The following is a 23867-nucleotide window of genomic DNA, read 5'->3' on the forward strand; positions in this document are numbered from 1 at the left end:
CCCCATCAGGTGCCAGGCCTTTTTTTGTCTATTTGCAGCAGTTCGCGATTAGGACCTCATAATTTTTTGTCCACATAAGCTACCCAGGCCAAATTTTTTTTCAACGTCATAGGGATTCTGGATGTACCCAGAGTTTGCGGGTTCCCCTGGGTGACATCAAGAAATTAGCCAAAATACCACAAAAAAATCGTTTTTGAAAAAAAAATGGGAAAAAGGGCTGCAGAAGAAGGCTTGTGGTTTCTCCCTGAAAATGGCATCAACAAAGGGTTTGCTATGCTAAAATCACCATCTTCTCAGCTTTCAGGAACAGGCAGACTTGAATCAGAAAACAACATTTTTCAACACAATTTTGGCATTTTACTGGGCCATACCCCATTTTTACTATTTTTTATGTGCTTTTAGCCCACTTCCCGTTAGTGACAGAAATGGGTGTCAGACCAATGCTGGGTCCCGGACAGCTAAACATTTCTAAAAAGTAGACTAAATTATGAATTCAACAAGTTCATTTGTGTAGATCCTACAAGATTTTCATACAGAAAATAACAGCTGAACTAAAAGGATATTGAAATTGAGGTAAAAAAACAGCAATTTGTCTCCACATTTTACTCTGTAACTTCTTCCTGCAATGCCAGATTTTCAAAAGTAAGATACCATTACATCTGCTGGACCCTTCTGGATGCAGGGATATATAGGGCTTGTAGGTTCATCAAGAACCCTAGGTACCCAGAGCCAATAAAGGAGCTGCACCTTGCAATGGGGTTTCATTGTATACCAGGTATACAGCAATTCATTTGGTGAAATCTAAAGAGTGAAAAATAGGTATCAAGGAAACCTTTATATTTCCAAAATGAGCACAAGACAAGCTGTTGAGAAGCAGTGGTTATTTGCACATCTCTGAATCCCGGGGTTCCCATACTAGCATGTGAATTACAGGGCATTTCTCAAATAGACATCTTTTTTACACACTTACTTACATTTGGAAGGAAAAAATGTAGAGAAAGACAAGGGGCAATAACACTTGTTCTGCTATTCTGTCTTCCACCAGGTCTCCCGATAGAAATGGTACCTCACTTGTGTGGGTAGGCCAAATGCCTGCTACAGGAAACGCAACATGGACACATCACATTTTTACATTGAAATCCGACGTGTTTTTTGGAAAATGTCTAGCTGTGGATTTTGGCCTCTAGCTCATCCGACACCTACGAAAACCTAGCAAACCTGGACATTTCTGAAAACTAGATACCTAGGGTAACCTAGGATGGGGTAACTTGTGTTGCTCTCACCAGGTTCTGTTACCAAGCATGCTTAGCAAACCTCGAAATTTGCCCCCAAAAAACACACTTTTTCTTCAGATTTTGGTGACAGAAAGTTCTGGAATCTGAGAGTAGCCACAAATTTCCTTCCACTCAGCGTTCCCCCAAGCCTCCCGATAAAAATAGTACCTCACTTGTGTAGGAAGGCTTAGTGCTCGTGACAGGAAATGCCCCAAAACACAACATGGACACATTACATTTTCCCAAAGAAAACTGACCTGTTTTTTGCAAAGTGTCTAGCTGTGGTTTTTGACCTCTAGCTCAGCTGGCACCTAGGAAAACCTAGCAAACCTTGATATTTCTGAAAACTAGACAGCTGGGGACCACAAGATGGGGTAACTTGTGGTGCTCTAACCAGGTTCTGTTCTCCAGAATCCTTATCAAACCTCAAAAGCTGGCAAAAAAATATATTTTTCCTCACATTTTGGTGCTGCAAAGTTCGGGAATCTGAGGGCAGCCACAAACATCCATCTACCCAGTGTTTTCCCAGGTCTCCTGATAAAAATGGTACCCTACTTGTGTGGGTAGGCCTAGTGCGGACACATCAAAATTATCACATACAAAACGACCTGTTTTTGTGGGGGACACCTGCGTTTTTGGTCCTGGGTTCAGCAGCCATCTAGTGAAAACTACCAAACCCAAACATTTTTGAAAACTAGACACCAAAGGGAGTCCAGGAAGGTGTGACTTGCGTGGATCCCCCAGTGTTTTCTTACCCATAATCCTCAGCAAACCTCAAATTTAGCTAGAAAATCACATTTGTCTCACATTTCTGTGTGGGATCACCGCACCTGCACAAATTTCCTACCACCCAACGTTCCCCTTAGTTTCCCAGTAAAAATGATACCTCATTTGTGTAGGTGGGCCAAGTGCCTGTTTCAGGGAAGAGCCAAAAACATGTCAGAAATGAGGGGGAACCAAAGCAGGCCCAAAAGGGCAGTTAAAAAAAAAAAACGTTTTTAGGTTGATAAGTGGGGCAGAATTTTTATCGGGATAGATGTGGCAATGCTGGGTGGTAGGAATTTTGTGGATTACTGCAGATTCCGGAAGGTTCCATCACAAAAATGTCGGAAAAATGTGTGATTTCAAGCAAAGTTGGAGGTTTGAAGGGCCTTGTGGGTAAAAAAATGGTGCGGGTGCATGTGAAGCACACCACCCTGGCCTCATCCAGATGTTTAATTTTCAGATGTGTCTAGGTCTCGTAGATTTTTCTACGATGCAGCATCCCAAAATCCAAAAAGTACAGCCCTCATCATTCCAAGTGGGACGATTTTGAGAGTTAGACAAGCTCTCATAGCCCAAATGTAAAACCAAAACCCATAATAAACAAATGTCCTCTTGCTTGCCATGGGATAAGAGCGGGGGAGAGCTAAAAGACTGTTACCCCCTTCAGTTTGGGTGGGACATTACCATGCCCATACTGGTTGGTAGCCACCCCCCAATATATATATATATATTTTAATTCCTTGGCATCTAGTAGGTTTTCTGCCCCCCTGGGGAGTGGATCTGGGGTAATAGCTGTGTCCCCATTTATTTGGGGTGGGAGTATGGCCATAACCCAACCCTCTTTTTTTATTTTTTTTAAATAAATGCTTCCCTGTTCTCTCTTGGGCTTTCAGGTGGGGCTTCCAAAAATAGGCCGGTCTGCTCCCAAGGGGGGCAGAAATGAGTAACAATAATGTGCCCCCAAGGGGAGCAACCTTTGCCCAAGGGGCCCGCCACCCTCCACCCCGGGGACAGATCGGCATAATAAACATAGGCCTATGTGCCCCCAAGGGGGGGGGGGCAGAAATGGCCTAAAATAAAATTGCCCCTCAAGGGAGTGACCCTTGCCTAAGGGGTCGCTCCTCATCTGTAAAAAAAAAAGAAAAAGAAACCGTGGTGTCTAGTGGTTTCTTCTCCCCTTGGGGGCAGATTATCCTAACAAAAATAGGTAAATCGGGGGCAGAAATGGCCTAAAAATAATTTGCCCCCTTGCTTAAGGAGTCGCTCCCCTTATAAGTATAAATAAAAAAATAAACATCCCTGGTGTCTAGTGGGCATTTCTGTAGCCCGATCGCTTCATGGTCAGGCTGCAGAAATGCTCACATTTCCTTTCCTACCTCTGCCTGCCCCCACCTCCCATGGAGGCGACCTCTAATGAAGGCAGCGTGCGATTGCGCGCTGACGTCATCAGATGTCACTGGGGAGCCACGGGGCAGGGTGGAAGGGGAAGCGATTTCCCCTTCCATCCCTGATGGGGGTGTGTGGGCCGGGTGCAGAATGAGCTGGTCTTGTCCTCGGTACACGAGAAACGTGGCCGAGGAAGAGACCAGCTCATACCGGACACCCTGGTGGTTATTATCTTTAATAATAATATCTGCACCAAGCCTTTCTAATTGAAGTGAATCGAACAGTGTCTACAATGTGCCTGCACACTTATTTCAATGTTTCCCTGTTTCTTTTATCTTTTACAGACTTCTCCACCGGGTCAGTAAAGGACTAGCAGAGTGGTACTTCCAGGACAGTCGAGCAGTACTTGCAGCATGCTGCCACCTGGCCGTGGATAATATTGAGGTACAATGAAATGCAACTCCACGTATGTTTAATTTTATATTGTGTAAGGCAGTTTTATGCCTAAAATATTTTTGCTCATTTATCTGTAATTTTCATGTAAGCAAATGTAATTTCCAATGTCAAATGATAGATTATTTGTATTGATTTTGTATTTTCTGTGTGCGCTTCAGTTTCAAGATGGAGCCTCTGTTCTTTTCATTCTACATAGAAAAAGACAAGAGCAGTGACTATTTTTTTTAAAATAATAACTCCTATATATTCCTTAATTGAACCACTTTCCAGGTACCATACAGGGTTTGGAATTTTCTTATTAACTATTTCCCATGACCGGTGTTAGGTAGAACCTCTTGGAGTCGATGGTGGCATCTAGTGGTTCCACTGCAGGTGACATATTGACTGCCAAATAAGGTGCCATGTGCAGTGGTGGCAATGATCCTCTTGATTGCCGTGGCAATGGCCACAACCCTGCATCCTGTTACCTTTACTAACAGGTTGATCTTAAGGCATGAAGACATGGAAGGGGAGAGAAACTCGATGGTGCCTCCATGCACTTAAAATCAAAATCTCCTCCATGCCTTCTAGACCTAGACCAGTGGTTCCCAACCTTTGAGTTCTGTGGACCCCCATTTTATCAATAGTGTAGCCCGGGGACCCCCACTGAATCATTATTGGAACCTGGGGACCCCCACTGAGTCATTACTGATAGCTCGGACCTAATATTATTAAATTATTTAAGCAGTCGCGGACCCCCTGAGGAGGCTTCGCGGACCCCCAGGGGTCCCCGGCCCACAGGTTGGGAACCACTGACCTAGACACCAGGATTGAGGGGATTTCCAGTTTGATGGACATCCTAGTCTGTTGCAAACATGGCAGAATACCTTGCCCGTCAAACTGACAGTCCACCTACCCTGTTTAGGGTCTAGAGGACTTTCTGTTTCCTTCAACAGCCCTGCAGAGTAGGAGCGTAGGAAGAAGGGATTTTCACTGCCTGCCCTTATTAGGGCGGATGATATGATATCTTTTTTTCTGTCTCTCACCACCAGGTAAAACATGACAGTGAGGCAGAGGCAGAAAAAAAGTAAAGGCCCCCCCCATCGAGGGAAAAATACGCTGTTGGTATGGTACAGGACTCATTATGTTTTTGTTTTCCAGTAGCAAACTCCCAATTTGAGACTTCGTATTTGAAATACAAAACCGTGGTCATCACCATATATTTGTACCTTGATGGGAACTGCCATGACGGCGATTCCTGTCAAGCTACAGATATCACCACTGGGCCGCCGGTGAGTTCTACATTTGGTATATGGTAGTTGCCTGAATGGCAGACATAGTATCCTCTGCCACCTTGGTGGGCGGCAGTACTATCCACAAGACTCACCTTCAGCCGTGCTCAGTATTGGTTTGACCCAGCGCCCACCCAACTGCAGGTAGCCAACCACCACTGTGTACGACCTACAGTCTGCACAGTGGCAGTTGGCCAGAGGTCTGATCTATGACCAGACCATTCTCATTTTTAGGGTCTTGTTTGTCAACAGCTTTAGCTGTCTGGCAAGAGCCTCATGTCATATACAACATACACATACATACATACATACACAGTGGCGGCTGCCACTGAACGGGGGTAGCAGGGAATAAAAAATAAATGTATTAATTAAAAAAGCACTTACCTGCTCCGATTGGAGATGGGTTTGTCTCCGTCCTCCTTGTTTGGAAGTACACAGCCTCCCATACTCCCCACAGACAATCACGACGCTGCTGTCACCAGCAAGACAGCACATTTGTGATTGGTGTCAGAGGCCTGCTTCAGCACTCACAGAGGGAGTGGGACCCTGAGCACTTTCTCCTCGTATATGTGAAATACAGCAGGGAGCTTAAATGCAAAGTGTGCATGTGTGTTTGGTCAGCCCAACACTGCCATTCAAACAGACATGTGCACATATGGTCCACGCACTGCTCCTCCTCCAGTCCCCTCCAGCCCCGCCCCCACCTGGCTCAGCTAAAAATAAATTAATAATAACACTCCGTTATTATCATTTTATTTTTTCTTCTGCTGCAAGCAGTGGGACGACGCTCCTCGCCTTAGCGGAGGAGGCGCCGGTGTACATGCATAATACATATAGTGGAAAAGGCTTTTAGACAGCCCCTTTTTCAGCCATTCAGTTCTGCTGTGTTTAGCTGGCATGCAGTGGCCAACAGGGTTGTCCATCATTGAAATTCTCTGCCCATTGCATTTTGCACACTTTGACGACTTAAAAAAGTAGTCCTGACGCTCATCCACCTTCATTCCTTCTTTTTAAACTTTTTAAATTATTTTTTACAAGTAGTAAGTTCTTTTATTAATAGCATCATTCTTTTTATGTTGTGCTGTTTTTCCGTTCGCAGCCGTGGGCCCAGGGGCACCCATTATACAGCCTGTGCTTGCTCCTCTTGGAACTACTAAAGGTTATTTTTTGCTTTCTTTCTAGTAACAGCTAAGTGCTCCTATGCCGCTCCTTTATTTTTTCTGCGCGTGCATAGACTTTCTTTTAAAACAAAAATCTGGGGACCATGCCAGGGGTGCATGTTGTGTCACTATGACTGGTGCTCCCTTGGCCTGGATGTCAATTGGGAGTCACCAGAGGTCACAACATCGACTCCCAGGCAACCAGTGGCGACCCCGGTTACATTGCTTGCGACCCCTGACTGAGAGATAATCACATTTGCTTATTCACCCTGCCGCTTCCCCATGCATTCTGAGGGGCACCACAGCTGCACCATGTGCTTGCACTCACTTTCTAGTTTTCATTTAGAAAAAAGTGAAGGGGAGAGGCTGCGCAACCCTTTGAGTAAGTGGTGCGGCCGCACCAGGTGCTGACCTGGATTGGGGAGTGGTGGGCGCTGACCTCAAGGGGCCGCTGTGTTAGCAGTAATTTATGAAACTTGTGATTTAAAAGCACCTGCTGAAAAGTCTCTTGTGTGTCCAGCCTTCAGGAATCCATTAAAATGTTTAGATACCTCTTGTGATTAATGTTCCTGCTAGGGAGAGAGATGGGAGGTCTGTCTATTGGAAGCTTTGACTTGCCGTAAAGTAGAGCAGAGGGTTAGTATGCCTGCTTCAAAGAAGAGAACTATATTTTATGTGGACAGCTTAGTGGATTAGTAAAGCCAGCCTTTACCAGCACTTTAAAACAAATGAATGTAAGTGAAATGGGGGCTATGGTGAGAAGGACAAATTTGCCCGGTGGTTATGGGGTGGGTGGCGCCAAAAAACGACTGTTGGACAGGACGCCACCAACACTGAAGATGGCTGTGGGAGTGAATATATCTAGCAGTCCGCCTCCGCCTAATATGTAAATAAAAACATGCCGGTCCCAAAGCTCTCCTCTGAAACAGGCGGATGCTGCAATTAAATGTGTGAGCACGGAATACTGAGGTAGCGTAATCCAGAAGCCATCTCGGGCCTCTTTAATCCATTTGCAGCCAATTCCTGCCCCTGCAGCTCATTCTTGCAGCTTTCTGCTTTCAACCTTTGTGATGCAATTTCGTTTTTCTCTTCCTCCTTTTTTCCCATATGTGTCTTTTGCTCACAGTAAATGATTAACACAGAAAAATAAGTACCAGCCCTCAAAAATAAGTGCCCCGAACCCGAAGCCATTGGCTCAAATTAAGCACTGTTCCACCTTCCGCTGAAGATTGAAACGGAGCCACTGCCAGCTTGTGATTTGGATCTGCAGTGATGTGTCCTCTTACACACTGCCACGGCGGCCTGAGTTGCCCAGCATTGAATTTACTTTTTAAAGAGCATGTAGGTCATGGGCTTTAACTTGCAATTACATTTAAAATAGATGTAACCGAACCTATTCATACTTTGGAGCTAAACTGTCTAAGTTAAAAAAAATCTACAGTCTCTTACTCTGATTCCTTTACTCAACAATCTTACGTTTACTATATCCAACAATCTTATTTTTATGTAAGTGGATCTACAGCTCCAAAATATGCAATGCCTTGAAAAATACTTTTCATTCCAAAAAGCTCCCGTGTTTCCCCTTTTCGGTGCCTCCTGGTTATCTCATTCAGTCCTCTCTATTGTTCTTTGATGTTGTATACCGTGTAAAATATTGCGCACAGGAGATCAGCTTCACAGAAAAAAAGTGCAGCAAAATGGTTGATTATGAAACTCCACTCTGTGAATGCCAATGTTCTTTTTTTTAAAACATATGTCAGGTGCCCTAAGCACAATATTTAAAATGTTGGAAAAGACCTAAAATCACCACTTCCACATTTCAGCATTCGCATACTCAGCGAAGGCATGCCAAGTTCCAGGGTGCATCAATTGTGTGCACCTTATGGAAGCTTTGCCAACAAGTGGTCTGTAAATACTGTGAAGGAGGTCTTGGTAGTGGCATTTTAGGTATTGCCATAAGAATGTTGCTAAAAAGCTCTGTTAGTAGCAGACAGCATTACCTCTACTCAAACATACTTTTTATATCAATCTCAGAACAATGATCGACTGCCCTCATTACACTCGAATGTAAACTTGTAATTTACAAGATGTACAGTGAAATAGTAGGCATTATCATCACGACTCGTTGTTGGTATTCTCTCAACTTCAGAATAATCATAGGCTTACCCAGCTGGGATTCAGATTTGTGATTTGTAGGCTGTATAATAATCTCCATAGTCATGCATGACTGTAGCAGTTGATTAACCCACTGAACAATGTCATCAGCTTAGATGGAATATTAAAAGAAAAATAAAGGATTTGTTTTAAGCATCTCAAACCTGTGCCATGTAATTTTAAATCAGATCCAAATACTTCAAAATATATGAATTCAAAAACTGCTCAGCCCTACACCAGTCACTTTAAAGACCAGTCAGCAAACTCAGCACAATGCTCTTTGAAACAATAAATGAGGTCAGATAGCACTGTTTCTTGAAATCTCAGCTCACAATGGATAAAGGTTCTTATTTTGCTGACGTGTGTAGCCTTACTGGAAAATACAAGAATTTTGGCCCAGGTTCTTCAAAGTGTGCCTAACCCAAAGCAATCTTGAATTGGGTACTTACATATTTTGTGCCCGTTTTGTAGCATCTAAACTTTGGGAATCACCAAAGTGTCTACCAAAGATTTCTGTAATGTCAAATATAACTAAGCGTAATGCGCATTGGAAAACGATGCCTCCTGGAAGAGCTCATTTGCATGCAACTAAGCCTCCTACAAAGTAACTTTATACTTCCCCTGGTACACAAAACCGCCAGTGCATTTATCAAAAGAGGGGCCATTCTAGGCTTTGCACAATATGCAGAAGAGCACAGATGTTAAAACGCGAAAGAGATGGAGTGATGCTTCATCTCCTCAAGAGGGTTTTTAATCAGGGGATAAAGAGAGTCCCCTGTTTAAACACTGTGGGCTATGGGCTGGATTTTACCACTGTACATTATCACTTTGTGTAGGCCACAAGCCACTGCAAAAAAAGGCAGTGTACATGAAGAAACATCTGCATGGTGTGGTTTGCACCACATGCAGCTCCACTTATCCCACTGACGTCAGTTTCTTCTTTTCCGTGCTGCAATGCGGATCCAGAGTGTTTCCTCTGGCTGTTTTTTAGCCTTCCTTTTTCAATGGTTTATTGTCGGTTGGAACAGTGTGTATGCCTTCCGGCTATAAGCCTTGTGGGTCCTGTGCTCGACAGCTTTTGGTCACGGTCCCTTATTTTGTCTGTATGTGATGCTTAGGCTCCCACCACCACACCAAAGATTACGACGCCTGTCAACAGTGGAAGCCTAAAGAGTTGAGGGTGCGGCGGATGAAGCTCCTAGTGGTGCGCTTGTCGCAGTCTTCCCTGGACTTCTGTAGGCGCTGGAGTCCTTCTCCTTCCAAAACACATCCATGTAAACGCTCTTTGAGTCGTTCACGTGTGTCTCCATCAACGTCTCAAGGTAAGCTTTGTCCGCAGTCGAAGTTGCGTCCTCCTCTGGCTTCACCACTCCCACATGGCTCCTCCTGTTCTTCTGAGGACAAGTCTGCGCAGGAGTCCACCCCGTGTCTCTCAGATTTCCCTGTCATTGGGGCTACTCTGGCCCAGATGGAGGACTATTACTCATTCCTGCATGCCATTTTTGGATCTACCCCTCCCACCGGAGTGCTTTTGGGCCCTAAGGTGGTAGAGGGTGCTCTGACTGGATCTTCCCAAGCAGCTTCATCCTCAGTGCCCATCGGGCCACCCAACTCAATCTGTGGAGTCGCTTCGGTGCCAGTACACTGCCTCCTACGGCTTCCACCTTCCACGCCTGGTTCTTTTCTACCCACTCCATTATGGACCTTCAGTTCTGACTTGCCGCCTCCGGTGGTGGTGGTGCCCTCGACTTCACTCGACACACCAATTGTTGTCTCTCCGGAGTCGAATGGCGAACGTTCCGATGTTGAGGTCTCACCCTCTCAACGTCGGTCAACGTCGACCCCGATGTTGGTAGCGGCACCAATGTATTCCGCTATCTCTGATTCTTGCCCTATTTCTTCTGGGGCCCACCCTCCAGTTCCTCAATTGAAGGGGCATGGTTTGGATTGTCAGCTTCCCATTTCCGACACCATTCCACTTCCACGATTGGATTGGTTATTTGACTTGAGCAATGCTAGTGGCCTGGACTCCTCCCTGGGTTCCAGCCTCCTTTTAGTCCCCGGGTTGTCTTTAGAGGCAAGTTCTTCTCTAGCAGACATGTTAAAACATGTTTCGGAAGTGTTGCACTTACAACTTCCTGCTGTTCAATTGTCCACAGACCCTTTACTTGATGTCTTACATCCTCACCAGTCTTCTGTGGAGTCGGTCCTTCCTTATTGTGAGGCTCTTTATGATATCCTCTTGGAGGTTTAGGGCCAACTAATGTCTGCCCCCCCTGTAGAGTACTCTATTTCACTTGGACACAGAGCAGCCCCGGAGGATCCATCTTGCGTGCGTCCACATCCGACTACTCAGAGCTTTGTGCTGCACACTGCTTTAGCTGCACAAAGTCTTCCGCATGTTCCTCCTGTCCCACCAGAGGGAGAGGCCAGACACCTGGCCACTTCTCGTAGGCAGATTTTCTCCTCATCTAGCTCTGCCCTGCATTCAGTCGACACTTACTGTGTCTTTGCACGCTTCTACCACGTTTTGTGGGACTCAGTGCAGCGCATTTTTCCTTCTCTACTTCCCTTAGTATGGAATGGTCAGCAAGCTGCCAAGCTTAGTATCAGACATGGTATGGATATCACTGATTGTGTTGGAAGGATTATGGGCAGTTCAGTGGCTCTGCGTTGGTGGGCATGATTGCGTCCCTCCAGTTTTTCAGAAGCTGTGCAGGCCTCTTTACTTGATATGCCTTTGATGGCACCTCATTATTTGTGTGCATGCTGACTCATCTTTACGCTGCTTTAGAGATGCTCATGGTGGCATGGTGGTCCACCTCTGTATGGTTTCTTTCCTTCGTTCAGGGGCAGTTTTTATTACCCTGTTGCATTTTTTCTACCGCCTGTACAGGTGGTGTGCTTCTTGCTTCCAGTGTGACACAGTGTGACACCTGGTGTGATGTTCCTGCTCCTTGCAGGTGCTTTTTCTTATTATAATACAAACTATCTAGTGCCCTAGTTGGTGTTCCTGCATCTGTAGGTGTATGTTCTTTTTCCACTTGTCGTGGATGTATTCAGTTCTTTCTAATGTGCCTGTTTTGCTCTTATTCCTCTTAGAGAGGGGTTTCCTGTTGTCTCTGCTTATGAGCGTTTCACCTAAGAGATTTGTCCTCATGTGAGAGTCATTTTCAGTTCCCTGCTCTTGAGAGCAATTGCTGTAGGCTTTTGGCCACCTTTTTATGTTGGCTGTTCCCTATGGGGACCTTTTAAAGTATTTATTTTGGGAGTAGTTACTCTATGGTTCCTTGCATAAGTAAGTACTAGTACATTCGGTCCTCCCCCAATTTTTATTGGGTCTCACCTCTGCTTTTGGTCCTCTTCTTTCCTAGTGGTTGCCAGCAGGTGTTCTGCTTTCAAATACATGGCACATATTCCATTGGAAGTGTCCCTTCTTATTCCTTGTTATTACACCCTTTTTGGTTTTCTACCATACAGGGGGTACACTATATCGCCCTTATGATGCATCTATTCCATTTCTGATTTTCTCATGGACTGCTATATTCTCTTTGTGCATGTTTTTGATTGACCATATGCCACAGTATTTAATTTTCCTAGTTTTTCTGATTAGGATTAGTGGCCCTGACCATGTGATGATATTTGGTACATGGAGCAAAATCTCAAAGTGTGTTGAAGGGTGCTTATAAAACATGAGCAGAACCTACAATAAAGTTGGCCAGGGATGAAATTCTAAAGGAGCACTTCGCACAGTCTACAGAGAATTCAGCTTTTCACACTTCTTTGATTTTCATATGCTTTGTATCAGATTTTAAATACTTGTCTTTTTATGCTATGCGTTTTTTTTAAAAATAAAACGTGTGCATCTTTTATTATTTACAAGTATCTCAATTTGCTGCATACCTCCCACAAAGTGATTTGTTATTTTAGAGTTTACAGAGTAACTGTCAATCCTTACGGAAGTGGACACGGTTTAAAGTGAACATGCAAAACAAAGGCAAGCTACTAACAAAAAGATTCCAAGAATATTATTGGACGAAAGCTGGATAACTCCACACTAAAATAATTCAGGCAGGTTCTAACTTAGGGCCTGATTTAGAACTTGGTCAACTGGTTACTCCGTCACAAGGGTGATAGATGCCCCGTCCTCCGAAATCTAAATCCCATTGGATATAATGGGATTTCGATTTCGGCAGATGGTCTAATGGGATTTAGATGCCGGCAGTTGGGACATCTGTCACCATTTTGATGGAGTCACCTTTCTTTAAGAAAATAGGCTGGTACTACCAAATATAACGATAGTCATTTTATCAAACATAAATGGAAGAAAGGCATGAGTCAGACATACCAACCTGTCTCTGGTGCTCTGCCAGTCCATAGTTTTATAAAACCTACTTTGCTGGAGTAGCTGGCAGGAATAACACTATTTCCTTGTAGTGGAAGTTGGTGTCAAATGTTACATAACTAAGGGTAGTGTGGAATTCTATTTCATCCTCAGCCTGTGCCCATTTTACAGAAAATAAGTTGGCCATTGGCCTTTTTAATGCCTGTATTACATACCAGGTTTCCTTTTAGGCTCTGCCCGATATTTAAAGGAAGCTGTAAATCGGACCCAGAAAATTGCTGGCTCATATTGCTCTACTCGAAAATGACTATAAGAACAGATGATGGGCGGAATGCAGAATAATGCAAACATTCACCCCCACTCACAAGGATCTGTGTTTAATCCATCACTTATTTGCCCACCACACCACCCTAGTTTGGACCCAGGCATATTCAAATCAATCTTGACCCCATTCCCCATGGGATCAGTCCAGCCCGGACTGCTAAGCCAGGTCCTCCCTGGCCCGGAAACAATCATCCTTGGACAAGTTCTGAGGTATCACCCTTCCTCAGCCAGGATAGCTTGAATCCAGTGGCACAGTGAGCATGAGACCCACTTCTGGGTATACCCTTCCTACTTAAGGTAACAAAAGCAAAAAGAACAGATGATGGCCAAAATGCTGAACAATGCAAACATTTTGGTAAAAAAAAAGTCCCTTCCTCATTTTGTAGGCGTCCTCATGCTTGAGACCTAATGGTTTTGCCAATGCTTGTTTTTATGTATATATTTTTTGGTACCATGATGGCAGCACTGTGAGCCTCACTAGCTGCCCCAGTACACTGATATTGAGGTACTGGCATAGCCACCGGGGCCAACCCTCCATGGTGTCCAAACTCTGATCAGGCTCTGTGCTACTTTCTCACTGTCATCCAAGACCCCCCTCCACCTCCACCAGGCCACACATACTTTATCTATGCAAAGCAGTGGGTTAGCCCTGCACCCAACCCACTGCAGGTGGTTCAACTCACACCATGACCAGACCATTCCCATTTTTTAAAATGTCTTTTTCCATAGCCCATTGTTGTTAATATTGTTATGGGAGCCTTGTAACTGCTTCGTACACGACCCTCAGCAGTCAGCAGGGACAAGTGTAATATGTGTGTGTCTGTGTGTGTGTGTGTGTGTATTTATATACATACACACATATATACATATCTCTATCTGTATATATATAAATACATAGAAAACTGAAATAACATAGCTATCAAATCATCAAAATTATAAACAAAACATACATTACTAAAACTAAAGTGTGTCAAATAGTAAAACACACATGAATAAATATGTAAAATGAAAATATAAAATAAATACATAGTTTAAAATAAAGTAGAAGCAATATAAAAATAATAAATTGAAAAAATAAACAAAATTAGAATACCAAATAAGTGACACATACTATCATAAATACAATTTTAAAAAAACAACAATAAAAAAAAAAACTTAGGTAGAAGGGTGGAAATATCTCTAATGCTAACAAGAGCTTAACTAACCATAAAATAAAATGCATAAAAAATATACCATTATAGCTACAAAGAAAATTTTAAGTTGAGTCTTGTGGGAGTCAGAATTACTTTTTTTCCTCCATTATGAGCAACAGTAGGGAAAGTGTTGGACATTGGAGGGTCGATATTTACAATTCCTAGTCCAACCCGAGCAACAGTAGGGAAAGAGTTGTACTTTAGGTGGGTCATATTTATTATTCCAATCTCTTATAGAGCATTAGTAAGGAAAATGTTGAACTTTGGAGAAATTATTTTTTTTCCTAATCAAATGTTACCGGCAGTAGAAACCATTTAGAAGGCACATTTAGGTGGTCATTCTGACCCCGGCGGTAAAATGCACTTACCGCCGGTCAGAAGACCGCCATAACACCGCCGCGGCCGCGGAAACCCGCCACGGTCATTCTGACCCGCAGAAGGCAAACCTCCGAAAATCCGACAGCCACAACCGACCGCCAGACCAGCGGTCGGCGGAAAGGTGGAGGTGACCAAACCTCCACCGCCACGCCAACAGAAATACGCCCATGCCATTACGACCCACGAATCCACGCGGCGGTCATTCAAACGCGGTATTCCATTGGCGGGACACACCGCCACGGTCAGAATACACACAGACGAACAAAACTCAGCCACATTGGACGATTTGAATCCCACACACCTGATACACATACACACACCACTCCCACACACACAATACAATATAAAACACCCACCCACATCACCCACAAACCCCTACGCAAAAAAATTCTGAAAGAAGGCCAGAGCGAGACACCAGCATCCACAAACTAACAGCCACAGCCACTCAACACCATCACCCACACACTATCCACACACAAAACAACACACACCACCACACTCAACACACTTAACTACACATACTCCACCCCACACATCATACACACCACCCCATGGCACCCCAAAGACAACCCCGCTTCACAGACGAAGAACTCAGGGTCATGGTGGAGGAAATCGTTCGGGTAGAGCCCCAGCTGTTCGGCACACAGATACAATACACCAGCATTGCCCGGAGGACGGAGCTATGGCAGAGGATTGTCGACAGGGTCAACGCAGTGGGACAGCACCCCAGAAATCGGGAAGACATCAGGAAGCGATGGAACGACCTACGGGGGAAGGTGCGTTCCATGGTATCCAGGCACAACATCGCCGTGCAGAAGACTGGCGGAGGACCCCCACCTCAACCCCCACAATTCACATCATGGGAGGAGGAAGTCTTGAACATCCTGCATCCTGACGGCCTCGCAGGAGTCAGCGGAGGAATGGATACTGGTAAGTTGAAGCTTCAATACTGCTTCCCCCCCACCTGCATGCCAAATCATACCCCAACCCTCACCCCCATCCTCGAACCCCACCCTCACCCCCACCCCCATCCTCACCCCCACCCTCACCCCCACCACCATCCTCACCCCCACCACCATCCTCACCCCCACCACCATCCTCACCCCCACCCCCAGCACACCTATTCCCCGCCAATGTCTCACCATCACAACCCACACATCCCAAAACCTAGGCCTGCATGCGTCCACTAAGCATGGACACCCATCAACAAAGCATGCCCAATGCATATACACATCCCCCCCACAAGCCACCCTCACCAAAGCCCCCACACACGAATGCCAGCACTTGGGGACACGAGAACCCATAGATACACCCATATGCCACACATTGAAACTATAACCATACCTCTATACCCCTGCAGGACCCGACCGTCAACACACCGCGGCGGAGGGGCCAGAATTCTCCACACCCCCCACCCAAGAGGCCGTCAGCGATGACAGCAGCTCTGTCGACCTGGACACCGATGACCAGCCCGGACCATCGGGGACCTCTGGACAGTCGGTTCCCCTCACACAGGCCCAGGCCACTACAGACCCAAACCCCTCTGGGAACACCAGCACAGCTCCCACCCAGCGGGCCCATGCCTCTGTCTCCAGGGCGCGTCAATCTGCGGTGTGTCTACCACTACAGGGCACCCAGGATAACCCACCACCCCAACAACAACAGGGACCTGGGGGCAGTGGTAGTGGGCACACCGGCCAGGGGGCAGAGGCCCAGGGAAACAGGGCAACTCGGAGGGCAGCTGTGCGACAGGGGGGGGACGGGCCCAGGGAACCCACTCTCCACGAGGTCCTCACCACCATCATGGGAGCATACAACCGCTCCCAGGAGACGATGGCGACGGTACTGGCCCGGTTCCAGGAGATCCAGGTACTGCAGGAGGAACACTATCGGGGGTACAGGGAGGACATCAGAGCCATCAACACCACCCTGGTTACCATGGTAGGGCTGCTGCAGGACCTCGTCAACACCAGGGCGGACACTCAACAACACCCAAGGGCCCCTGCCACTAGCCTGGACCAAGAACAGCCAACCACCTCCGCCGGCGCTAGTGGACAGGAGGCCCCCGCACAGCAGCAGCCCACCAGACCCCCACCTCCTGCAGGAGAAGAACCACCCCGCAAGAGGGCCCTGAGATCTCGCAAGAAGACAGAATAGGATGTCAAGACCCCCGCCAGCAATGGATACCACCTGATGTCATCCCACTGTCCCACATTGTCACCCTGTCCATCCTTGAACTGCCCATGCTCCATCTCTCCACAGGCCTCTGGACAATGCACCTGTGTGACTGTTACTCTGGACTCTGCCATGGACATTCCTTCACCATAGCCCCCACCCACTTGAAACCACCCATCCCATTTTGAGCACTTAAATAAACACCTATTTTGCACCAAAATATCTGGAGTCTGGCTGTGATTTCAATATATTGTAATTGACATGACAGTGCAAATATGTCCTTGTACATGGTGAAGTCAACAAACAGCTGCCACAAAGCTGTAGTCCATGGGGAAACGAAGCACAGGACTCGTAGTGGGGACCCCAGATCTGAAATAGGGAGGGAAAAGCCAAAACTCAGTCATCATACACTGGGGCAAATAGACAGGCAGCAGAGATGCAGGAGAGTAGTTAACATTTACTAAATTATCTTTGAAATGTTACCTGTGTCCTATTGGAAGTACTGTTCAATGATTCTGTCCCTGTTGTCTGTTTCAGCCCCGTCGTCTTCCTCCTCGTCACTCTCCTCAGGTTCCACCGCTGCCACAACACCACCGTCTCGACCATCCTCCTGCAGGAAAGGCTCCTGGCGGCGCAAAGCCAGGTTGTGAAGCATGCAGCAGGCCACGATGATGTGACACACCTTCTTAGGTGAGTACATTAGGGATCCACCTGTCATATGCAGGCACCTAAACCTGGCCTTTAGGAGGCCAAAGGTGCGTTCGATCACCCTCCTAGTACGCCCATGGGCCTCATTGTACCGTTCCTCTGCCCTGGTCCGGGGATTCCTTACTGGGGTCAGTAGCCACGACAGGTTGGGGTACCCAGAGTCCCCCACTAGCCATACACGGTGTCTCTGTAGCTGTTCCATCACGTAAGGGATGCTGCTATTCCTGAGGATGTAGGCGTCATGCACTGACCCTGGGAATTTGGCATTTACATGCGAGATGTACTGGTCAGCCAAACACACCACCTGGATGTTCATTGAATGGTAATTTTTTCTGTTCCTGTACACCTGCTCCCTGTCTCTTGGGGGAACCAAAGCCACATGGGTCCCATCAATGGCACCAATTACGTTGGGAATATGTCCAAGGGCGTAGAAATCACCCTTCACTGTAGCCAATTCGCCCACCTCAGGGAAAATGATGTAGCTCCTCACGGATTTCATCAGGGCAGACAACACTCTGGATAACACCTTCGAAAACATGGGCTGAGACATCCCAGAAGCAATTCCCACTGTTGTCTGAAATGACCCACTTGCCAAGAAATGGAGTACTGACATGACCTGCACCAGAGGGGGAATCCCTGTGGGTTGGCGGATGGGGGACATCAGGTCGGGCTCCAGCTGGGCACACAGTTCATGGATAGTGGCACGGTTAAGACGGTAGGTCAGGATAATGTGGCGTTCTTCCATTGTCGACAGGTCCACCAGCGGTCGGTACACGGGAGGATTCATCCGTCTCCTCGCCCAACCCAGCGGACGGTGCCTAGGAAGGACAACATGGAGCACACAGTCAAGCAACCCACAGGTACGTACTCACAGCTAGCACAGTAAACGATTCTCTATGCAGTGAATGGCGTGTCTGAGTGGCTATGCAAGGCCTAGGCCTGTGTGACGCAGTTGAAATTGAGCCATGTGGGCCCTGGAAATGGCGGCTGCCTGACCTGTGAAGTGTGACAATGGGATGTGAGGTCAATGCGCTGGCGTGGCACACCGCGGCGGGCGGCGGGCGAAGACCGCGGCGCGAAGCCGCATTGGTTAACATTGAAGCCTATGGGTTTCAGGAGCCAATGGCGAAGGGCGCCGGCGGTGGCGGGACGCACCGCCGCGGTACGCACCGCCGCGGACGTGACCGCCATTTTCTATCTACTTATCCACTTGCGACTTGAACTTTCACAGGAGAGGACCTATACTGCAAGTGTTGCTGTGACCTCGGTCTGGAAGGGACAATGGCTGCTGCGCCTGGGGAAAGGGCCCCTGCCTTCACTGGAGAGGAGTTGGAGAAACTTGTGGATGGGGTCCTCCCCCAGTATGCGCTACTCTACGGTCCTCCAGACCAACAAGTGAGTTTAATTAAATCTGGATTTGGGGCCACTGGCTGGCTTGGGGGCCTGGCGGGGGGCCTGGCGGGGATGGGGGGCATGTTGGGCCTGGCGGGGGGCATGGCGGGGGGCCTGGCGGGGATGGGGGGCATGTTGGGCCTGGCGGGGGGCATGGCGGGGGGCATGGCGGGGATGGGGGGCATGTTGGGCCTGGCGGGGGCATGGCGGGGGGCATGGCGGGGATGGGGGGCATGTTGGGCCTGGCGGGGGCATGGCGGGGGGCCTGGCGGGGATGGGGGGCGTTGGGCCACTGGCAAGGAAAATGCTGACAAACTTGAACGTGGTATTTCTCCCTCCCTGTACGTGTCACATAGGTCCGCGCCCATGAGAAGATCGGGATTTGGCGTGCCATCGCCAAGGAAGTCCGGACCCTGGGGGTCCACCATCGACGGGGCACCCACTGCCGCAAGAGGTGGGAGGACATCCGCCGCGGGACCAAGAAGACCGCCGAGTCTCTGCTGGGGATGGCCTCCCAACGTAGGCGGGGTGCCTGCCGTCAACTGAGCCCCCTGATGTTCCGGATCCTGGCGGTGGCCTACCCTGATTTGGATGGGCGCGTGAGGGCAGCACAGCAGACACAAGGGGGTGAGTACAAGCATTATCTACTCTGTTGTCGCGCAGTGGAGGTGTCTGGGTGGGGGAGGAGGGCTGGGGTCCCCCTAGGCCAGGGCGATATCTGTAGGCTGGGCACCCCCTTAAGCCCCTGTGTCCCCAGCCACCACCCTCAGTAGTTTGTCAGTACAGCCATCCCTGGGCCGTGTCATCCATGGGTGCAGTTGTCAACTCTAGGCGTGTAGGGCATGTTCCACGGAATGCGTAGCGGACCCCAAGTGCGCAACTTAGTGCAGGGGGCATCTGTGTCTGTCATGTCCGCTAACTGTACCGGAGATCCATGTACTCAATATCCCTTTATTTCTCTCTCCCCCCCCCTTTTTGTTTGTCTTTCTGTGCTTGTGTGCATCAGCATCATCAGGCGGAGGAGAAGTGGCATCGGGGCAGGAGGGAGCTGCATCTCACATGGCCCAGGAGGGCCATGCCACAGAGTCAGACTGGACCAGTGAGACGGAGGGCGAGGGGAGCTCCACGACGGGGACGACTGGACCCTGCAGCGACACGGACACGTCCTCGGAAGGGGGCTCCCTTGCGGGGGTGGCACCATCCGTGCCCCCCGCCATTACAGGTACAGCCGCCACCCAGCGCACCATCTCCGCCCTCCCAGCAGCCCCTCAGCGTTCGCCCCGTGCCCGCTCTGCCAGGAAGCCGGGCATCTCCTTCGCCCCAGGCACCTCAGGCCCTGCCCCTGTTACCCCCGCTGCCCTCAGTGAGGAGGTCATTGACCTCCTCCGAACGCTCATTGTTGGGCAGACTACCCTTTTGAATGCCATCCAGGGGGTGGAGAGGGAGGTTCATCGCAGCAATGCGTACCTGGAGGGCATTCATTCGGGTCAGGCTGCCCATCAGCGATCGTTCCAGGCTCTGGCCTCAGCACTGACGGCAGCCATTGTCCCTGTCTCCTGCCTCCCTCTACTAACTCCCTCCTCCCAGTCTCCTGTTCCTCTGCCTGTCCCACCCACACCATCAGACCAGCCTGCACACACCTCAACACCCAAGAGAAGCTCATCCAAACATAAGCACCACAGATCACGCAGACATTCACACACGCAACATTCCGATGCAGACATGCCAACAGTCACTACCACCTCTGTGACCCCCACCTCCTCGTCTCCCTCCTCCCTCCCTGTGACGTCTACACTCACACCTCCATTCACCTCACCATCAGCCAGTGTTTCCATCACCAGCACACCCTCCACTCCAGTCCGCACACGTGCAGTCACCACCCCCACTGCCATTTACACGTCCCCTGTGTCCTCTCCCACTGTGTCTGTCACCCCCTCTTCCACACCACACAAACGCAGCCACCCACCCACCCAACAGCCATCCACCTCACGACAGCCTATCCCTCCTGCACCTGCACCCAAAGACAGCAAACGTGACTCACCTACAACCACATCCTCTCCCTCCACTCCCATTCCCACTGTACCTACCACTCTCCATTGTCCCAAGAAGCTCTTCCTCGCCACTACTAACTTCTTTCCTGACCCTGAGCCCCCCCCTCCTTCTCGTCGGGGTAAGAAGAGCACCTCAGCCACCACCAGCCCTGCAGCCCCCTTGACAAGGGTGCAGGGGTATTGGAGCCCGCCAGCCCGCATGTCTGGATCTTCGCCCAGCAGCAAGGGGACAGCCAGCCCACCCCCTGGGAAGAGGAGCAGAAGGCGGAAGGGGCGCCGCAGGAGCCCGCCTTCTACATCCCCCCCGGACACCACCCAGAGACAGTCACCAGCCACAGCTCCAAAGGGAGGAAAGGGCCACAGGCCCACGACTAAGGAGGGCAAGGGCAGCAAGTCGGAGAGGTCAGGCAGCAGGCCTGCTGCCCAGGAGGAGCCCACAACCCCCATAGCCGCTGCCCCGGGAGGAACCGGCACAGCTGCCCCGGGAGAGCCCACCACCCCCATAGCCGCTGCCCAGGGAGGACCCAGCCCAGCTGGCCAGGAGGGCCCCACCACCCACAGCCCAGGTGGGCATTGAAGGAGCACCATCCCCGCTGCCCAGGAGGGCACCACCAGGCAATGAGCAGTTGGCCATAGACCGGCCGCCGTCTCCAGAACCGCTGAACTGGGCCCGCCGTCTCCAGAACCGCTGAACTGGGCCCCGCCGTCTCAAGCACCGCTCCGCTGGGCCCCGCCGTCTCAAGAACCGCTGAACTGGGCCCTTCAAGGCAAGGAGCGCTGGACTGGGCCCCGCCGTCTCCAGAACCGCTGAACTGGGCCCCGCCGTCTCAAGCACCGCTCCGCTGGGCCCCGCCGTCTCAAGAACCGCTGAACTGGGCCCTTCAAGGCAAGGAGCGCTGGACTGGGCCCCGCCGTCTCCAGAACCGCTGAAGTGGGCCCCGCCGTCTCCAGAACCGCTGAACTGGGCCCCGCCGTCTCAAGCACCGCTCCGCTGGGCCCCGCCGTCTCAAGAACCGCTGAACTGGGCCCTTCAAGGCAAGGAGCGCTGGACTGGGCCCCGCCGTCTCCAGAACCGCTGAACTGGGCCCCGCCGTCTCCAGAACCGCTGAACTGGGCCCCGCCGTCTCAAGCACCGCTCCGCTGGGCCCCGCCGTCTCAAGAACCGCTGAACTGGGCCCTTCAAGGCAAGGAGCGCTGGACTGGGCCCCGCCGTCTCCAGAACCGCTGAACTGGGCCCCGCCATCTCAAGAACCGCTCCGCTGGGCCCCGCCGTCTCAAGAACCGCTGAACTGGGCCCTTCAAGGCAAGGAGCGCTGGACTGGGCCCCGCCGTCTCCAGAACCGCTGAACTGGGCCCCGCCGTCTCAAGAACCGCTCCGCTGGGCCCCGCCGTCTCAAGAACCGCTGAACTGGGCCCTTCAAGGCAAGGAGCGCTGAACTGGGCCCTTCAAGGCAAGAACCGCTGGCCCTTTGGCAGACGTGGCAGGGCAGGATCTATCTCGGGCAGGGCTGCAGGATGTCCTCTGGCCAACTTGCCTCCTCCAGTGGCAGTGGGGTCTGTTATGGACTGTATGGACCGTGGCTTTGCACTCCCCAGGATTGCCCAGTGGGCAGGCCACCCACTGTATGGACTGTATGGACAGTGGCTTTGCACTCCCCAGGATGGCCCAGTGGGCAGGCCACCCACTGTATGGACTGTATGGACTGTGGCTTTGCACTCCCCAGAATGGCCCAGTGGGCAGGCCACCCACTGTATGGACTGTTTGGACTGTGGCTTTGCTCTCCCCAGGATGGCCCAGTGGGCAGGCCACCCACTGTATGGACTGTATGGACTGTGGCTTTGCTCTCCCCAGGATGGCCCAGTGGGCAGGCCACCCACTGTATGGACTGTATGGACAGTGGCTTTGCACTCCCCAGGATGGCCCAGTGGGCAGGCCACCCACTGTATGGACTGTATGGACTGTGGCTTTGCACTCCCCAGGATGGCCCAGTGGGCAGGCCACCCACTGTATGGACTGTTTGGACTGTGGCTTTGCTCTCCCCAGGATGGCCCAGTGGGCAGGCCACCCACTGTATGGACTGTATGGACTGTGGCTTTGCTCTCCCCAGGATGGCCCAGTGGGCAGGCCACCCACTGTATGGACTGTTTGGACAGTGGCTTTGCTCTCCCCAGGATGGCCCAGTGGGCAGGCCACCCACTGTATGGACTGTTTGGACAGTGGCTTTGCTCTCCCCAGGATGGCCCAGTGGGCAGGCCACCCACTGTATGGACTGTATGGACAGTGGCTTTGCACTCCCCAGGATGGCCCAGTGGGCAGGCCACCCACTGTATGGACTGTTTGGACTGTGGCTTAGCACTCCCCAGGATGGCCCAGTGGTCATGGAGTCCCCTCGTGGATCTGGCGTCGTGTACTCAAGTGGCTGAGGTGCCCCCCCTTCCCTTCCCCCTGAGGTGCCTGTCCTATTTTCTTTCTGATGCCCCTGCAGTGTTCTCTCCGTGGAGTTCTTGTCGTGGGACTGGGCCTTGCCCCTTTGCACAGGACCCCTGTGATCCACGGACAGTGGTTGGACTACATTTAGTAGCTGTGTATATTTTGTACATAGTTTATTTATTTATTGGGATTACTGGTGTACATATTTCAATATATCTGCCCGTTTATGATCTCTTCTTTTGGTCTTTGCATTATTTCGGAGGGGGGTGGTTTGTGGGTTGTGACAGTGATCTGTGGGAATGCATTGATGTGTGTGTTGTAGTGGGTGTGGGTGGGTGGGTGTGTGCCGGTAATCTTTTCCCTCCCCTGTGTCGTAGGTGCAGTACTCACCGATGTCTTCCGCG

General features: G+C 49.9%; 1 protein-coding gene across 2 annotated transcripts in view; it reads left to right on the plus strand.

The window, feature by feature from the left end:
- Positions 1-23867, plus strand: part of WDR17 (WD repeat domain 17) — an 811699-nt gene that overhangs the window by 453616 nt on the left and 334216 nt on the right. For both annotated transcript variants that reach the window (XM_069244628.1, XM_069244620.1), the window contains exon 21: positions 3770-3869. In XM_069244628.1, coding sequence (XP_069100729.1) covers positions 3770-3869 — 100 coding nt within the window. The remainder of the gene's footprint in view (positions 1-3769; positions 3870-23867) is intronic.

The sequence above is a fragment of the Pleurodeles waltl genome, chromosome 1_2 (genome assembly GCF_031143425.1).
Source record: "Pleurodeles waltl isolate 20211129_DDA chromosome 1_2, aPleWal1.hap1.20221129, whole genome shotgun sequence".
Classification (NCBI taxonomy): domain Eukaryota; kingdom Metazoa; phylum Chordata; class Amphibia; order Caudata; family Salamandridae; genus Pleurodeles; species Pleurodeles waltl.